Raw genomic sequence first — 19,815 nt, forward strand, 5'->3', positions numbered from 1 at the left:
CCCAGAAATAACATTTTCTTTTAAGATTTGCTTACTGTATTAATTTTAAAATTTAATATATTCCATGACAGCATATTCAACTTTTCTGTTTCTGATGTTGTAGGTACTGATTTGCCTTGTTGTATTACATTAGTGATGGGGAAAACAACCAGAAAAGCTTCATCATCCGTGGTCATTGGTGCTATTCATAATTTCTCAGACAAAGAAGTTGAATTATTCAGAGAAAAGTTACTTTCATGGTATGATTTGAACAAAAGGAAGCTACCTTGGAGGTCCATTGCTGCTACAGAAGCTGATGTAAACAAGAGAGCATATGCAGGTATGAGAAAATGAATCTAACAATTTGTTCTGATACGAAAACAAATCTTTCAAGTTTTGTAATGGTTCCGTGACTGGAATACAAACTTTCGCTATTTATGAGGGGTATTATTTTCAACGAAGCTGAAAGGACAAGCCATTAAAATTTAGCAAGGGTTAACTACCCATCCTACTAGTTGTCAGGGGTAGGGTGTAGTTTGCTACCCCTTCCACCTCTCCTACTCACACCTGTGATTGATCTACTTGCTTTTGGCTCGGATGGTGAACAGTCGTTGCCGCTCTTCATCCTTACCAAATATTTGGATTGCTATTAATGCTTTTCGTGCTTTTTCTTTTTTCAGTGTGTGTGTGTGTTGACTTCTGCCGACCATGCGTACCTGCCCTGGACTTGAGGGCCTCCCCTGCGGTACTTTCACGTCTGCTCAGGACACCGATCCTAGCACCCTTTCCCCTTTCTGCAGAGGTCATCGGTATGATAGGGATAATAAGTGTATTGAATGTCAGGAGTGGTCTAAGTCTCAGTGGGAAAAGATTGGGCGACGGCGGAAGAAGAATTCTAAGCCAAACTATTCTTCTTTGAAGGTTTCTTTGAAGCAGAAGAAACCCAGGCTTTCTTCTTCCTCTTCCCGTCATTACTTCGAAGCTCCTGCTCATTCGGTCTCTTCCGAGAGACCATCGAGTAGTAGCGCAGGCCCTTTATCGCCTGGTCAACTCGGTCCTTGAGAGACGATGTCGCTTACCCTAGCTAAGCTGCCCCGCTTCTTTCCCCCGGGGGGAGTCCATGACTCTTTCTCCCTTATTACAGGTGTAGTCATTCTTTGGGCTTCCGGGTCCGCCCTCCAAAGATAACCTGCTGCACCTTTTTCCCCGTGGTGCTAGTTTGCAGCCCTCGTTGATGTCAGAGATGGATCCTCTTGCTTGCCCCCAGATGCTGAACCCTTGACGAGGATGGGGTGCTTAGGGATTAGCAGCTGGGCTCTTATGAACAGTAGGAACTGCTTTCCCACTGGACCTTGGTGCCCAATTGGTGATCCAACTAAATTAGTCAGCACTTTCTATTTTCCTTTTGGTTATACAGTATCTCTTATTCTCCCTTCTCCTCCTCTTGGGCATGAACTTGTTGATGACTTTGGCTTGTTTGATTATACTTTGGCTGCTTCCTTGGATTTGGCACAGTGTGGGATGGAAGGCATGCCATCTTAACCCGTACCAATTTAGACACCATCACCCTCTGTCTGATCCCATTGGGTGAGGACCATGTCTGTTAAGAGTCTGGCTCCAGTGATCCAGTTTTAAGGTACCCATGTTTGCGGGTAATGGGTGACGTCAGGCATTGTAGTCATTGGTGGGAGTGCCTGACTACCCCCACTGTCCAGTGTAAGCCCACATAAGGAGAGGCAGTCCCTCTCTAATAGAGAACTGGTCCCTGCTGAAGCCTCTTTTCGTGTTGGGCCACATGCGATAAGAGGTCTGACACCCTCAGATAAGAGGTAGATAACCTGGCTTGCTTCTTTTATATAAACGAACCCCTCTGTTAACGACCTGGAAAATACAAACATGGACCTCGGTACAGATAGCTCCAACTCAGGTTCTAATATTGTAACATTAGATCCTTATTCATGTTATGTAAAGAATGATTATAAGACAACACTAGAGAAGAAGAGAGAAAGAATGAGAAATGATGGAAGTGTAGAAAAAAATATAGAAAAGTAGAAGTATTACTTGGTTACTATGAAGTAATGAATTATGAATATTTTTTAATTTTGGAATTTGAAAATGGAAGATATGAGCATGTTAATGTTTTTAAAGTTAATAAGAAAGTAATTAATACATGTGAAGGGCAACCAGAAATTCTTTCCCAGGGAAATGGAAGTCTTTTGGTAGAGACACTATTCCCAATTCAAAGCAAAAGATTTAAAACATTTTCAACATTGGATGGTCATAATGTTAAATGTGTTTCGCACCCCACTTTCAACCAGAGTAGGGGTGTGATATATGCTCCAAAATTGCTAGAAATAGAGGAAAAAGAACTATAGGATGAACTGAAAAGTCTAGGAGTAATAAAAGTAGTCAGAATGCAAAAAGAGAGTTGGAGAAGAATGCATTCCTCTCTCTACTTTGGTTGCAACATTTAATCTACAGTATGTAGACCACCTAATGTTATTAAAGTTGGTTTGCTATATTGAAGGTGAAACCATACATCCCCTCACCATTACAATGTTATCATTGCCAATTGTATGACCATTTAAGCCAGCACCAGTCCTCCTTGATGTCCTACCGCCAAGCAAAGCGACCCCCCAGATCCTGAAGCCTTGATGAGGATGGTGCTTAGGGATTAGCAGCTGGGCTCTAATAACAGTGGGTACTACTTTTCCACTGGACCTTGGTACCCAACTGTTGATCCAACTAAATTAGTTGGCACTCTCTTTTCCTTTTGGTTATTTCTTTTATTCTCCCATCTCTTCCTTTTGGGCTTGAACTTGTTGACGACATTGGCTTGTTTGATTATGCTTTGGCTGCTTCTTTGGATTTGACACAGTGTGAGATGGACGGCATTCCATCTCAACCTGTACCAATTTAGACGCCATCACCCTCTGGCAGACCCCATTGGGTGCATACCAAGTCTGTTAAGAGTCGGGCTTCAGTGATCTAGTTTTAAGTCACCCATATTTGCGGGTAATGGGTGACGCCAGGCATTGGAGTCGCGATGGGAGGGGCTAACCACCCCCACTGATTAGTGTACGCCCACCTTAAGAGAGGCAGCCCCTCTCTAATAGAGGACTGGTCCCCACTGAAACCTCTTCTCATGTTGGGCCACATGGGAGAGGAGGACTGACATCCTCCGATAAGAGGTAGATAACTCGGCTTGCTCTTGTAAAAAAACCCAACCCCTCTGTTGACGACCTGGAAAATACAAACATGGACCTCGGTACAGACAGCTCCAACTCGGGTTCTATTATTATGTAAAGAATGTTAAGTAAAGAATCATAAGGAAACGCTAGAGAAGAAGAGAGAGAGAGAGTGAGAAATGATGAAAGTACAAAAAGATATAGAAAAGTAGAAGTATTACCTGGTCACTATGATGTAGTCAGGAGAAAGAGAGTTGGAGAACAATGTATTCCTCTTGCTACTTTGATTATAACATTTGATCAATGCAGATTACCAAATGTTATAAAAGCTGGTTGGCTATCTTTGAAGTTGAAACCATATACAGTATCCCTTCACCATTGCAATGTTATTATTGCCAAATGTATGGCCATTTAATCCAGAAATGCAAAGAAAAACTAAATAAGCCAGCTGTTTGTGCCAACTGTGGAAAATATAGTCATGGAGTATGCACAGAAAATCCAAAGTGCCTACATTGTGGGGAAGCACACCCAGCTACATCTAAAAGCTGTGTTGAAGTTTATTTTTGAAAAAGAAATTCACGCCTTTAGGACCATGGAAAGGGTTACTTTTAAAGAGGCTCGTAAAAGAGCTCTTGAAAAGCAGATAAGACCAGAGCAACCTTTTTCAATGGTTCTGAAGAAAAACTTGCCAAAGCACGCGGACGAAAATTATATCTCCATTACCAAGATAAAGAAACAAATGAAAGTATTTAATGAGGTTGAAAGTCCTATAGAAAATCTATACCCAGAAATTGTAGAAAAATCATAACATACTTAAAGATCTGAAAGTTATTCACAAGCCAACTACTCCGATTCTAAACAATAATACAAACCTCTCTCAGGCCATGTCCTTGCCTGATCTGATGGAGGTTCAATTGAAACAAATTTACCTGGTGAACCTATAGTGGGGAAGATGCAAAAACCTGAGAGATCACAACCTTTTAATCGAAAAAGAGAGAGACCTCCATCTCTCTCGCCTTCTACCATAAGAAAAGTCTAGGAGTAATAGATATGATATCTTGTCTGCTGATGTTTCTGATCAACTGGAAGGTAAATTGATCAAATCAGAAATTCAAGTTGAAGTCCACCACCCTCCTTAACAATTAGATCAAAAGGATAAAGAAAAAGACGAACACAAAACCCATTATATTAAGATCCTCTCTAGAGATACCACCAGGAAATATTGTTAGATCAAATATTGCCAATGGGAAGACTTCATCTAAGGTGTCTTACCAAAAAATAAACCTTAGTTTTTTGGCCTCAGGCCATGTCGTCCTGATGGAAGGTTCCTTTAAGTAGCTTCCTAGGGTATATTTGACTACAGTGATATTCCCAGAGAATTTAACTTAAGGTCTCCAGAATTTTAACTCCTGGCGCGAATATCCTTAAAATTTCCTTTAAGGATATCGCATAATATCAGGGGTCGTATTCTTGACCCGCAACATAGCAATCTGCACCCCGCATAGCGTTTACGCTTCGAAGGGAAAAGTAGCAAAACAAAAGAGGAGCTGTTAATAAGGTTCCCTTCCTCCATTACTGTTTGAGTACTCAGATGGTGCCACCATTGCCGCCATCTTTATTTCTTTATCTGTAGCTCTCTCAATATTTTGGATTTATCATGCAATCTCCAGCTTATTCTGCCTCTGGACAGTTGAGTATTTGATCCTTACGTTGTATAAATTTGGCTCTTGCCTTAAAGTAAAGAATTCAGTCAAAATTAAGTTAATTTTTGGCAGAGCTATTGCTTGAACTGGAGGCCTCTTCGGCACTGTCGTTCGAAACGCATGAGTTATTTTGTTAGCCAGAATGATTTTTCCGGTATAATAGCATAAATGAAATTAGCTATTCAGTTTTCATTGCTAGGAATTAATTATATTATGCCGATAGTATTCGTATTAGTTTCAGCGATTTAGGTAGCCGATCTTGTTTATGCTAGGCTTCTTAGCCTAGGCGTTCTGGTTTACTTTCATCCATAATATAATAAGCATTCCTGGTGTTGTTGAAATTAAATGAAGATATTAGGCAATTTATACATGCAAGATATATTGATTGCATATAAACATTTCCTTTTCTAAAGATAGCATATGAGAGAGCTTCGATGATTTAGGTAGTCGATCTCACTGTCACTGGGCTAGTAGCCTAGTGGCTTTAGTATACTTTCATACATATTCCCCGGTTACCCTCGTGTATAGGGTAATCCCTCCTTCCCTCTGACTGTAGCTTTAGGCTACAACCCTAGTTGGTTGTGCCTCGAGTTGTCATTCAGGCAGGACGAGGCTAGGGTTTTTCTGCCCCTTCCCTTAGCTGCAGATGGTAAGCTTTGGGTTTAGGTCAGAACCTCAGAGTACTTAGTCGTGTGACTGCAGCTGACCGGTAGGGCGAATAGTATTTCCCTGTCGGTTTACGCTGTCGGCATAGGTGGCTAGACCTCCTTAGACTGCTCTTGAAGGGGGTCATATGATTTACCCCCTCTCCCTGTGGTCTAGTAGACTAGTCCTGTGCTTACAGACCCTAGGCTGAAGAATAGATATTCTTCTGCTGCCTAGGATGGTGCCGGCACTGGAACTCTGTTTCTCTCTTGTTTAAGGGTGGCGGCTAGATGGCTGCCGGCCCCTTTACTGTATTGGCAGACCCTAGGCTGGAGAATAGATTCTCCGTCCTCTTAGGATGGCGCTGATACTGAAACAGAGCTTCCTGAAGGTGTGGTAGGACCGGCAACCTGTCGGCTCTTCTCACACCTTATACAGGACCCTTTTCCCTCCCCCCTCTGTCCTTTAGTGATGGCCTAGCCATCACAATCCTTTGACCGTCGTCCTGCAATCTCACCGCTTGCCGGCAGGTTGTAGGGCCGGCTCGGGCTTCTGTTTGTATGACCTAGTCGCTCAGCTTTCCCTTTCGGACACAAAGCTCTGGGATAGCTGTGTCGGCGGGACCAGCCGCCGGCAGAAGATCCCTTTGCTATAGAGTGCTCTTCAGTCCTCTCTTGGACTGCCATTCACAACCTGTGTCCGGCAGAGACTGACAATGAAGGTGGATGGGTGGAAGCCTGAATATCTTATATTCTCCCCTTTTATTTGAACCCTCATTCCGGAGGAAGGAAGTGAGACAGTGCTCTTACATCATTCTTCACTCCTTGCTTTCTCTCTCTCTATCGGCTAGTACCGCCAGGCACTAACCTAACTGGGGGCTGCTGGCCACTACCCCAACCGGCAAGATGCTGGCTAAATTTGTGCGCCGACAGCCAATGAGCCGCTGGCACAACTGACTTAGCCGGCAAGAGCCGGCCGAGTTCTGATTACCGGCCACTACCCTGTCACATAGAATGCTGACTGTCCAGTGCGCCGGCAGCCGGTAACCCGCCGGCGACCGGCAAGCCGCCGCCGGCAAACTGGCCGGCCGCCGTCCATCATTCCAGTCCATGGTGTGGCAGCTGAACTGTGCCCTGGGTGCTAGCCTTTCCGGCAACATGCCGGCATGAACTACAGTACTGTATATGTCTATACAGTAGCCAGTATATTTGCAGTATAAATCATACTGCAAACAGAAAACTATGGTATAAAAGTATAAAGTAGTTAAATTTTCAACATACTCTGTATATCCAGGCGCAGTCTATTGTTGAGACCATATAAGATAAGGAAAGGAATTCTCTTTCCATATACTGATAAATGATCAGTTACGAATGACCCTCATTATTAATTCTTTTGGAAGTTGGTGTTAAGTTACACGTATCTATCCTTATAGGTTAGAACTCTTCCAATGGACCTCCTGAGGAGGATAACCCTAGGCTTTAATCTTGAGGGAGGTCACAGCAATTGGCTGGGCAGGAAACACACGTACAGTATGTGTCTTCCTAATTCATTTCTAGCTTATTTATCCTAAGCTATATGCAATAAAATAAAATGTAAAATATTATTAATGATATTTATTAGTTTATCTAGTGAGATGAACTACCTTATACTCATTTTATTTTCCTCTCTTCACAGGAGGTCCATGTGAAGAGCCGTAGCGTCTTCTGCAACGTCTGTAGCAAGGACTTCTGCGGCCACAAGGAGTGTAGGACGCACTCCTATTGTTCCATCACCAAGGGACCTCTCAAATATTGGGACCCCCAGGTATGTAATGTGTGCAAAGCCTTGGTTATTGAGGCCTTTGAAGACCCCAAGACAATGGAGTCAAGGGATGCAGCGCGGAGAAAGCTGCGTAGATGGGTTCGTGGCTTCCAGAAAAATGCCACAGTGCCTTACCTCCCGAATGAGCGTATCAGGGCCTACCTATTCCCTAGAGGATGTGCGGATGCTGTTATACCACAGCCTCACCCTGAGATCCCTTGTGTCCAGATTTCTGTAGATACGGATGTCTCGGATGCGATGAGGGACATCCATTTAGAGGAGAGGATGTCAGAGGTGTCAGAAGACACCGAAAAGGACCTTCTTGCGGAAGGTCAGGAAGAGGAGTCAACGTTGGCTCTGGAAACGGAAGAGGATGAAGTCGAAACAGTGTCTGTTTCGTCGGTTCCAGCCCCAGAACCAGTGCCCTCTACGTCCTCCGCTCCTCCACCTGATGCATCAGATAAGACCCTGTCTGACATCATGGCTATGATGGAGAAATTCCAAAAGTGGAGTGAAGAAAGGGAAGCTGCATTAAGGAAGGAGATTCATCAGCTTGCAGCATCCCGTGGGTCTCATAAGAGACTCAATGTCAAGAATCTTCCCTTGTGCTCTGAGGTAAACCCATGGAGGCCTGCAGAGTACATGCCAATCATGAATGGGAAGATCTTTATCTCAGAAAAGCTTTGAGCTGTCCTTATTGAGGACATCGACTTCTGGCCCAGCTTTGATTCCTATACAGACTGCTTCGTCCGTCTAAAGGCGGAACCTGTATCCAAAGAGGAGACAGAGCCGAAGGAGGTCATAGTGCTTGACCATGCAAAGGCTCAAGCTTTGTTGGCTAGCAGTCTGAAGGACAGGGGCTTCACTAACTCTTAAGGTGCCAGCCCTGAGTAAGAAACACCCTTCCTTTCTTGCTCCAGCGACAATGGCCTATCCCTTTGTGGAAAAAGGGTTCAAGGCGGTGATGAAGGCAGTGGAAGCTGGGAAACCTTGCCCTTCACTGGAGGAGTGTAGGCCCCTTTCCTTAGCCCTGCCTACAGATCACAAGGACTGGAAGGATATACAGCTTAGCTTCTCAGTCGGGAAGTTGGAGGCGGATATCGCTGGACGCCAGTTCAGTATAGGGAGCAGGAGACGAAGGAAAGGCTTGCTGCCTCTCTGTCCCTCCAGACTACCTTGGAGGCAATGGCCAGTGAACATAGGTCCCCAGATATGTACATGGTCGTGGCCAAAACATTTGGCAACCCTGATCAAAGACTTTTATGGTTTTGTTAGGGCTAGAAGGGCTTGCAATGAGTTCATGTTTGCCTCGGCTGCGGTAAGACACTAACCCAGGAAGTTGATATCTTCCAATATCTGGGGAAAGGACCTCTTCCCGAATGAAGTGGTCAAGGAGATAGTCGACAAGGCTGCCACGGAGAACAGGAATCTTCTCCAAAAGTGGGGTATGTCGGCTAAAAGGAAGTCTTCCCAGGATGAGGGTCCCCAACCGAAAAGGAAGACTAAGAGGCCAAGGTTGCACTCTGGCCCCGCAAGACAACAGCAGCAACTTCCTATGACCGCGGTACCCCATATGGTGGCACAGCCCCAGCCCACCTACCAGATTGTAGCCCAGCAGGTGGTGACTCAGTCACCAACCTTCGCTCCCGCCTATGAGAGGCAGACCACTACCTTTCGCCCTAAAGGTAGAGGGTCAAGTAGAGGTTCCTTTTGACATCCCTCTAGAGGAAGAGGGGGTAGGGGAGGACGCGGTCAAGGAGGCAAGCCCCTGGACACCAGAAGCTATGAGATGCTTCCGGCAGTAGGAAGACTCCAACTATTCTGGGATCGCTGGACCTTCGATCCCTGGGCCCACAGCCTGATCAAGAACGGACTAGGTTGGAGCTGGAAGACAGCTCCATCATCATTTACTCAATTCTCCCAACACTCCAACCCCGTTCTGGAAGAATATACCCAAGAACTTTTGAGCAAAGGTGTGATAAGGAGGGCAAAGTCCATCAAATTCCAAGGAAGGCTGTTTTGTGTTCCCAAGAAGGACTCGGTCAAACTCAGAGTCATTCTGGACTTGTCGCCACTCAACAAGTTCATAGAAAACGACAAGTTCAGGATGCTGATCCTTCAACACATAAGGACCCTATTGCCCAAAAGGGCATACACAGTCTTCATAGACATGGCAGATGCCTATTGGCACATTACGATGAATCGCCAACTTTCCTCCTACCTAGGATTCAGGCTACAAAAAAGAAAGTACGCTTTCAGAGCCATGCCCTTTGGGCTAAACATAGCCCCAAGGATCTTCACGAAGCTTGCAGATGCAGTTGTTCAACAACTACGCCTAGAAGGTGTCCAGGTGGTATCATACCTGGACGATTGGCTGGTGTGGGCAGCATCCGAGACGGAATGCATCCAAGCATCCAAGAAAGTGATCCAGTACCTGGAACATCTGGGGTTCAAGATCAACATCAAGAAAGTGATCCAGTACCTGGAACATCTGGGGTTCAAGATCAACATCAAAAAGTCTCGTCTATCTCCAGCTCAGAAGTTTCAATGGCTAGGTATACATTGGAACTTACAGTCACATCAGCTCTCCATTCCATTAAAGAAGAGGAGAGAGATAGTGGGATTTGTCAAGAGACTACTGAAATCCGACAGGATATCAAGACGCCAACAGGAGAGAGTGCTGGGCTCCCTTCAGTTTGCATCAGTGACAGACCCAGTGCTAAGAGCGTAGCTAAAGGATGCATCAGGAGTCTGGAAAAGATACACATCAAACGCTTGAAGAGATCTAATAAAATCGATGCCGATCCGACTACGATCGCTTCTCAAGCCATGGTCGAAGGTTAAGAACCTAAGGCGGTCGGTGCCTCTGCAGCCGCCTCCACCCTCAGTCATCATCCACACAGACGCATCAAAGGAAGGATGGGGAGGTCACTCTCATCAGCAGAAAGTCCAAGAAACTTAGTCCTCTCTATTCAAGACCTTCCGTATCAACGTTTTGGAGGCCATGGCAGTCTTCCTCACTCTGAAGAAATTGTCCCCTCGCCCTTCAGTCCACATAAGACTGATTCTGGACAACGAGGTGATGATGAGATGTCTGAATCGTCAAGGCTCGAGATTACCTCAACTCAACCAAGTAATGTTAGCCATCTTCCGCTTAGAGATAAAGAAGAGATGGCACTTGTCAGCAGTTCACCTTTAAAGTTTCCGCATTGTGATGGCTAACACTCTAACCAGACTAACGCCGATAAGAGTCAGAATGGTCCCTAGACGCAAGATCATTCTCCTTCATCTTACATCAAGTCCCGGAACTGCAGATCGACCTCTTCGCGACGAGCGACAACAAGAAACTTCCTCATTATGTGGCCCCATACTAGGACCCTCTAGCGGAAGCAGTGGATGCCTTGTCACTCGACTGGAACAGATAGACCAGGATTTATCTGTTCCCTCCAACCAACCTGTTGATGAAGGTCCTCAACAAGCTGAGATCTTTTCAAGGAACAGCAGCTCTAGTGGCTCCCAAGTGGCCCCGGAGCAACTGGTTCCCTCTAGTATTGGAATTGCAGCTGAGGCTGATTCCTCTGCCGGACCCAGTTCTGACTCAACAAGTACAGAAGTCAACTGTCTTCGCTTCATTACGGAAAACCCAAGACCTTCATCTCATGATTTTCTCTCCTTAGCAGTAAGGAAAAGGTTTAGGATCTCGAAAGAAAGTATAGACTTCTTAGAGGAATCCAGAAGGCAATATGAGTTGCTTGGAAGAAGTGGGTTGCTTTTGTTAAGGCAAGAAAACCCAAAGAAATCTCAACAGATTTCTGTCTATCCTTCTTTATTTATCTTCATGAACAAGGTTTAGCAGCCAACACGATAACTACGTGTAAATCTGCCTTGACTAGACCCTTGCTTTACGCTTTCCAAGTAGACTTTTCTGATAAGATCTTTAACAAGATTCCTAAGGCCTGTGCTAGGCTTAGGCCTGCAGCACCTCCAAAGCCCATTTCATGGTCTTTTGATAAGGTATTACACTTTGCCTCGATATTGGACAATGAGAATTGCTCTCTGAAAGATTTGACTCAAAAAGTTATATTCTTGTTTGCTCTAGCCTCGGGGGCTAGTTAGTGAGATAGTGGCCCTTTCTCGGGAAGAGGGCTATATTCAGTTTACTGAAGTGGGAGAACTGAATCCCTTTCTTGACCCAACGTTTCTCGCCAAGAACCAGCTACCCACCAGGAGGTGGGGTCCCTGGAGAATCTGCCCTCTGAAGGAAGATGTCTCGCTGTGTCTAGTGGAGTGTCTAAAGGTCTATCTTCGTAGAACTTCAGACTTCAGGGGAGGACAGCTCTTTAAAGGGGAAACATAGGGCTCAAACTTATCCCTGAAACAACTAAGGGCGAAGATCACCTACTTTATTCGCAGAGCGGATCCTGACAGTACACCCGCAGGTCATGATCCTAGGAAAATTGCTTCGTCATTGAATTTTTACCAACTCATGGATTTCGAGCGTCTTCGCTCGTATACTGGATGGAAGTCATCCAGAGTGTTTTTCAAGCACTACGCGAAGCAAGTGCAAGAATTGAAGAGATATGTGGTGGCAGCAGGCAGTGTTCTAAAACCTGTCGCCTAGTGCTGCGAGGAACAGTGAATTAATTGGGACTATAATTCTATAGGGTGTACATGTTGGCACATTATAGTGCAACATGGTAAGTGAAATGTCATCAAGGTGACATAATGGACTGTTCCAGTGTCTAAAGGTGAAGAAACATAGACTGAACACTAGTGCCGTGTGTTTTTACACAGTGTAAATAGACAGACTTCCTCAGAAATGTATTAGAAAATTATTGAATTTTCAATTGAGTAGCATGAACTTTTGTTTTCAGATGAAACAAGTATTTCTGGTCTGGCCTGCAATTTCTATGTTTATTTTTGGGCTCAGGCCATGTCGTCGTGATGGAAGGTTCTTTTAATTAGCTTCCTAGTGTATATTGGACTACAGTGATATTCCCTGAGAATTTAACTTAAGGTCTCCAGAATTCTAACTCCTGGCGTGAATATCCTTAAAGTTTCCTTTTAAGATATCGCATAATATCAGGGGACGTATTCTTCATACGCCACATAGCATCTGCACCCCGCATAGCGTTTACGCTTCGAGGGGGAAAAGTGGCTGAATAAAAGAGGAGCTGTTATAAAGTTCCCTTCCTCCGTTACTGTTTGAGTACTGAGATGGCGCCATAATCGCCGCCATCTTTATTCCTTTTTCTGTAGCGGTCTCGCTCGGTGGTTTTCCTAGTGCTCTCTCGTAATTTGGATTTAATATGCAGTCTCCAGCCTCTTCTTCCTCTGGAAAGTTGAGTATTTGATTCTTACGTTGTATAAATTTAGCTCTGGCCGTGAAGTTAAAAATTAAATTGAATTAAAGTAACTTTTTGGCAGAGCTATTGCCTAGACCGGAGGCGTCTTCAGTGCTGTCGTTCGTAATGCATGAGTTATTTTTTGGGCTCAAGCCATGTCGTCCTGATGGAAGTTCCTAAAGGGTAGCTTCCTTGGGTATATAAAACTACTGCAATATTCCCAGAGAATTTACCTTAAGGTACCCAGAATTCTAACTCCTGGAGCGAATATCCTTAATAAAAGAACCTGGGATATCGCGAAATATCAGAGGACGTATTCTTGACACGCCACATAGCAATCTGCACCCCGAACAGAGTTAACACTTCGAAGGGGTCAATTGGCAAGAAAACGAAAACGAGAAAGAAAAGGAGAGCTGCTCGCAAGGTATCTCTCCTCTCCCGTTTCGTAAGCGTGCATTGCGCCGCTCACGGCGCCGCTCACGGCACCATCTGTATTCCTTTTTGCGTAGCTCAACAACTCGGTGTTTTTGAATATTAAACTTAGCCGGTGAATATATAATAGCTGACGTCTCCGACGGCTCGACAGATTCCCAAAAACTCGCGAGCGATCGCCATGAAGGTTGCGGGTGTGCCCACCAGTGCCCACTATCGGCCAGATACCGCATATACATGTAAACAGCCTCAGTTCTTCTCTGTCGGTTTCATCGACAAGTCGATTCCACTCGCTATTATGACCTCGAGTTTTCTACCGAATTGGTGAAGTACTTGGTTTTGGTTTTATTGCTTTCGCCGTGTTGGATTATTCAATACTATCCTCAAAAGAAATGCTTTTGAAAGGAGAGTAAAAGTGTTTTGCCCTTGCTTTTTTATCTCTGGTTTTTTCCATAGAGTAAAGATGGCCGACCCTTCCCTTAGTGTACGGAAGTGTGTTTTAGGCTTTTAGCGATTATTTTATCACGTTATAAATTATTGTTGATAATTATAGATTTTCCTCTATATATTTTGTATCTCACCCGCCTTTATTAGGCCTCTTCGATTAGCTTTCCATTTATACTAAACATCAAGATAAATTTTATGTTTTGTTTATATGCGGCCTTTGCCTATTCCTCCCCTAGTCCGAGATGTAGGTGGTTCTAACTTGGAAACCGAAGTTAAACAACGTTGAGCCCATTCAACTTTTATTTTCGTTAAGTTTAAATCATTTGCTCTGTAAGAGTTATGAAATGAATTTTTTTTAGAAAATATTTTATGAAAGATTTTCTTTGAATAGTCTTCGTGCTGTTTTTTTTCAAAGTTGAACTAACGTTTGGTTTTTTTATGCTATGCAGTTTGCGCTCTATCGTTACGATAGAGAAAGAGAGAATCACGGTTTCACTTTGCAGAAAGAGTAAATCGATTTTGACGTTTTGTTCATTCTTCTTTCAAACTGAAGTGTTTTAAATACTAATTTAAAGGAACTTGTTAATTTTCAATTTCTAAGTCCTTTCAGTTTTTTCCTTTGGTCAAATATCCTGTTTATTGACGAAGGGTGAGTGGGCAATTCTCTTCTGTGTGACAGAGAGAGAGAGAGAGAGAGAGAGAGAGAGAGAGAGAGAGAGAGAGAGAGAGAGGAAGAGAGAACGATCCAATCTTTATTCTCGTCCCAAGTAAGGAGTTTGGGAGCGAGTAACGTTGTTCTCGATTCAGTTTTTTACTCTCGTCCCAAGTCTCTGTACGGGGAGAAAGGATAAAACGTTTTTAGTTTTTATTCTCGTCCCAAGGCACTGTACGGTGAGAGATTGAAAACGTAGTCTTTAATGAACTAGTGTTTAGTCTCCTCCCCAGTCACTGATCCTTTTTTAACTTTATATATTTCCGTTTTATTCGATATATATGTTTACTGATTTTTGCATGTACTAATGTGCTTACATTATACGACTCATTTCGCAATTAAGGGATTTTGACGAAGGAAAAATCTATTTCTGGGGAGAGACCTGTGGCGCCGGGCGAAAAGTCCTTCTTGTATACCTTTTCTGATAAAAACCTTCCAATTATACCAGAGAAAGATAAAAGCATGGAATGCTGAGGTTACAACCCTCGCGCGAGCACCTTTTGGGTGTCGTGTATAAAGCAAAGGCGCGTGAAATCCACTATTCACAGGTTGTCTTCCATTTAGTTAATTCCTTCGCCAAAGGGATGGGCCGATACAGAGGCCCTAGACACATCCCCATCGCCGCACCACCCACGCCACGACGCGAGCGCCATCTGCATCCTTCTTTTTGGAATTCAAGTGTTGAATTGTTTCGTTGTGCTCTCGGTCTTTTTTATCTATCGTGGATTTATTTTGTCATGTCCGAAGCTCCATCTTCACACATTTCAATGTTAAGTACCATAGTTTGTTTTGACAGTATTTTATTGTACCGGGCTTGTGTTTTATATCCAGTATAGTCTGTTTTATTATTTCCCGTCTGGCCTTTCATGGCGGCCATTGTTTGTTCACTTGTTTGGGAATTCATCTTTATCTGCCCGTTTAGTACTCTGTCACTTAGGTTCTTGGTTAAGTCCCTGGCCTTATGCCTTTAGAACCGTTATTATTTTTATTTTTATTTTTTTGTGTATTTATGCTCATGGTACTTTTTGCTAGTAAGTCCAGCCTACGATCGAGATAGCGATTTAGCTTTGTTTTTGTTTAGTAACCGCCCGAGGCGTTCGTCACTCGACTGTGCTATTTATTTTAAGTTTTAACGGATGCTATTCTTCGATCGTAGTGTTATATGGATGTACATTTTTATTTTATACGTTTATAATAGTGTTTTGTGATTTTTAGTCCTGTTTTTGTGTCCAAGAGGGCGAGAGATTGGGGTCCCCGTTTTCTGTTCGCAGTCACGAGTTACCCCTTTCTCTCGTTTTCTTTCTTAGCTCCAGTGGGGGAGCGGATTTCCCGTTTTCCGTTTTGTGCGTTCAGCGGGTTCTCCCTCCCTCACCTCTCCCCCTCTGGGTGGATGATAACTTACGAGTTATTTATTTTTCGTGACTTTTCAATTGTTAGCGTTATTTTGGTCCGTGTTTCGTCCTCTCCCCGTTACGGCTCGGGAGTAGTTATGAACGTTTTCCACTCCGCCTTGAGTTATACTCCGCCACGAGGGATTCTCAATAACTTTCGTTCTATTGTTATATTTATATTGTTTACTACATGGGACGGGCTTCATATTGTTTAGATACGACCCTCCGGTGGCCCTTACTTCGGTCTCAGGCCACGGCCATATCCACAATAGCCTTTGTTATTACAACTGTGTTGTTATTCACAATAATTATTCAGGACCTTTCTTCTCCCTCCGGCCTCACCGGAGATCGTAAATACGCTTTACTATAATCTAAGCTTTAGTCTTTAGCTACGACTTAGCTTTTTATCTTTCACAATTGAATTATTAGCCACAATTGAATTATTCAGGGCATCTCATTATCCTCCGGCGTCACCGGAGGTCGCCCAAACACTTAACACTTAAAGTTGCCTTAGCTAATTAGCTAAGGCTCCTTTATTCAGGACATTTCATTACGGTCCGGCCTCACCGGAGCTCCGGCTTCACCGGAGGTCGCCCATACACTTCACACTTATATTTGCCTTGCCTTTAGCTAAGGCTGGTGTTTGTATTTATTTTAAGGGCATGTCACTGCTTCCCCGACCCTTGGAGGTCGGCGGATTACTTTAAGCTTATTATCCTTATGTCATTAACAGACATTGGGTGCATTACAAATATACAGACAATTGAATTTTAAAGTGCCAACAATGGTATAGGGCAGTATCAACTTAAAGTTAATAGTTAGTTGTTTGGTCAATGCAATATGGGTGCTTAGGTAATTCAGTGAGTGCCAGAACTCTAAAATAATAGGTTTTTATCCCTTATCAGAGTTTCAAGCATCACCAGACTCATGTCTCCTTTCTTTTACAGAAGGCCCGTTGTACTGCTGAAGGATGCTCTGCCTCGTTCAGCGACCCCGTTGGGCATGACCTCTGCCGGTCTCATGCTCACTGCTCCATTCCCTTTATCCAGGAACCGGGACAGGCCCAATACCCAGTGTGGTTCCCGGATTTGTGCTCGTTCTGTTACGAGTTGTCGTCAGTTCTGCTGAATGATGATGTAAGTGGGTTTTCCCTTTGTTCCTTATTTCTCGTTGGCAGACACTAATATAGACATGAATATGATATACACAGTATATTTAGGAGGGCAAACCCCCTCCTCCATCACTAATCACTGCAAATCTTACAGGCCGATGATGTCTCTCTTCGGTCAGCAAGGGCTACTCTTCGGCCGTGGGTGTCGGGCTTTGGCAGGAATGCCCCGTCTGGCGCACCCTATCTCCTCGATGGGGATATGGCCTCCCGTCTCTTACCTCTTTCAGGCTCCCCTGCACCAGGGAGAAGTAATGTCGTAGTACTTAAGGGGACGAGAGGCTTTAACCAACGAACAGACTTTCCCTCTGTGGTATCGGGCGTGTCTCGTCAAGATCGCCCCTACCATAAGACGAGCGAGGCTGTTTTCTCCTCGTCATCCGAAGGCTTCTCGCAAAAGAAACCTTGGAGCAAAGTTTCTAGACCCTTAAAGCGGAAGTCAGTCCCTTCAGGACAGGTCCAGCGTCCTGGCTATAGCCATGGGGACAGCTCTGACCCTTTGCAGTCGTCGTAAGACGGTTCGCCTATTAAACGCAAGCGTAACACGGGGTCCGAGGGTCGTGGTAAAGGCAATTTGTTCCGTAACCGAAATACAAACCACGCTATTTACAAAGGGTTATTACTTTTAGCGTAGCTGAAATGGCGAGCCATTAGAATTTAACGAGGGTGTATTACCCCCGCGCTAGTTAGCGGGGGGGTAGGGGAGTGGTAGCTAGCTACCCCTCCTCCCCCTCACACACAGGTGAATACTCACTTTAACTTTTGGCTCGGACTGTGACAGACGTCTCTGTCTTGGTCCTCGCTTGGCAGCCATTGTCTGTTTTGTCTTTACTTAATCGCTTACTTTTCTTTTACTCAATATATATGTAAACATGTTTTCATGTTTGTATATATATTTGAGTATAGAAATTAGTAAGTTTCCTTTTCAGATGTGTGTGTGTAGTGTACGATATCTACGTGGAGGCCTCGGCAGTTAGGCCACCACGGCGTATTTTATGGTGGCGATCGAGTTTGACTTATATCTTTCTCTCTCTCTTGAGGTCGTTCACCCTTTTACTACGTGTTACTACGCCCTTGTAGCCTAGCTTCCTTTCCGTGTGGGGGGTTGCTACGCCATACGTTTGTATCAATTAGTTATGAATCTAATTGTAGTTGTTTTTTGTTTTTCAGCTTTTAGAACGATTCCTTTCGGGGTTTTCGTTCTTTCTTTAGTGTTCATTCATTTTTAAATTACATAATTACATAGTTACATAATTATAATTGTTATAATTCTGTTTTGGTTACAGCTCTCCTTCCGCGAGTGTAAGTGGTTGTGAGGGCACGTGCCTGTTGTGTAATTCTTGTTCCTTTCCCTCGGGATTCCTCTTCGGAGCCTTCCCGGAGGAATGAATGTGTACTAATATTATTTGTTTTATTTTTTTACAGTTACCGATCTAGTTCGTTTCTGTAATATAGCAACGGTGTGAGCTGTCTGGTTGAGTCCTGGGGATTCGGCTGTTGCTACCTCCCCCCTTGTATTTTCGTCAGGGGCGTGTCTCCTTCTACTGGTAGTACTCCCGTGTCGACAGACAGCTCTCCAGTTAATTTTAGAACAGTCAGGAGGCTTGCCTCCTTGGGCAGATAACTTTCCTTCCGAGGGAAGTTTTTCCTGTCCAGGCTTGAGTTTTTCCCCTTTTGGGGGGTTCTTCTCTTGCCTTTTTTTCGTGCGACTATGCTCTTGGTGCTGAGTGGTCGCACCTGCAGTTTCGCTCAAGGGGCTGGGCAACTGCAGGAGCTCCTCTTCGGAGGATTGCTCCTTTTAGGTCACTGGCTGACCAGTCTCTTCCACGAAGTGTTTCTCTTTCGTTCGCGAGAGAGTACACTCATAGAGACTCCTCTTCGGAGGTTTCTTCTGTTGCTGTTGCTGTTGGCCTCCCTCGCCGTAAGGCCCACCGTCCGCCTCGTCGTAAGGGCCTCTCATCTCCCTATAAGGGTGCTTGAGGAGCCCTTTTGGATCTCCGTTTGCAGCCTACAACTCCTTCTTCTCGATCTTCCGCCTTGGTGCAGATGGACAGCAGTCTGATCTCGTCTTCCGACGGGCAACGGTCTTCCCGACGGACAACGGTCTGCCCGACGGACAGCGGTCTTCCGACGGACATCAGTCTCCCGGCGGACAACGATCCCTTCGAGGCAAAGGGTTGCCCCCACGGGGGTTCTTCCCTTGCGTGTCAGGGTTTCCCTGCGCGCCCTTCTGCTCATCAGCGCTCTCCTGTTCGTCAGCGCTTTCAAGATGATCTTCCCTGCGGTTCCTGTTGCTTCCTGTTACGCGCCCTGTGCGCCCACGTTCGCCCTCGCGATCTAGAACTTCGGTTCAGGTCGGGGTCAAGGACTCTTCTTCTTTGCGCAGGCTTCCACGCGTAGCCTTCTGCTCGTCAGCGATCATCAGCTCGCCAGCGATCATCAGCTCGCCAGCGATCATCAGCTCGCCAGCGATCATCAGCTCGCCAGCGATCATCAGCTCGCCAGCGATCATCAGCTCGTCAGCGATCATCAGCTCAGAAGCGATCTCCGGATCGCCCACGTGTGTTACAGCCGGCACGCCAACGTTCTCCAACACTTCTGAAGGAACATGGTTTGCCAGCTACTATCTCACCTGCGCATGCTGATCGCCATCGCGCGACCCTCAACCCTCAACTGCGGATGCTGATCGCCATCGCACAACCCTCAACTGCGGATGCTGATCGCCATCGCGCGACCCTCAACTGCGGATGCTGATCGCCATCGCGCGACCCTCAACTGCGGATGCTGATCGCCATCGCGCGACCCTCAACTGCGGATGCTGATCGCCATCGCGCGACCCTCAACGGCGGATGCTGATCGCCATCGCGCGACCCTCACCTGCGGATGCTGATCGCCATCGCGCGACCCTCAACTGCGGATGCTGATCGCCATCGCACGACCCTCAACTGCGGATGCTGATCGCCATCGCGCGACCACACACCTGCGGATGCTGATCACCATCGCTC

At 45.2% G+C, this 19,815-nt stretch overlaps 1 protein-coding gene across 3 annotated transcripts in view; it reads left to right on the top strand.

Annotated features, from left to right (window-relative positions):
* Positions 1–19,815, top strand: part of LOC137650072 (adenine DNA glycosylase-like) — a 476,996-nt gene that overhangs the window by 14,902 nt on the left and 442,279 nt on the right. For all 3 annotated transcript variants that reach the window (XM_068383131.1, XM_068383130.1, XM_068383133.1), the window contains exon 2: positions 104–319. In XM_068383131.1, the coding sequence (XP_068239232.1) occupies positions 136–319 (184 nt within the window). In that variant the 5' untranslated portion in view covers positions 104–135. The remainder of the gene's footprint in view (positions 1–103; positions 320–19,815) is intronic.

The sequence above is a fragment of the Palaemon carinicauda genome, chromosome 11, assembly GCF_036898095.1.
Source record: "Palaemon carinicauda isolate YSFRI2023 chromosome 11, ASM3689809v2, whole genome shotgun sequence".
Lineage (NCBI taxonomy): Eukaryota > Metazoa > Arthropoda > Malacostraca > Decapoda > Palaemonidae > Palaemon > Palaemon carinicauda.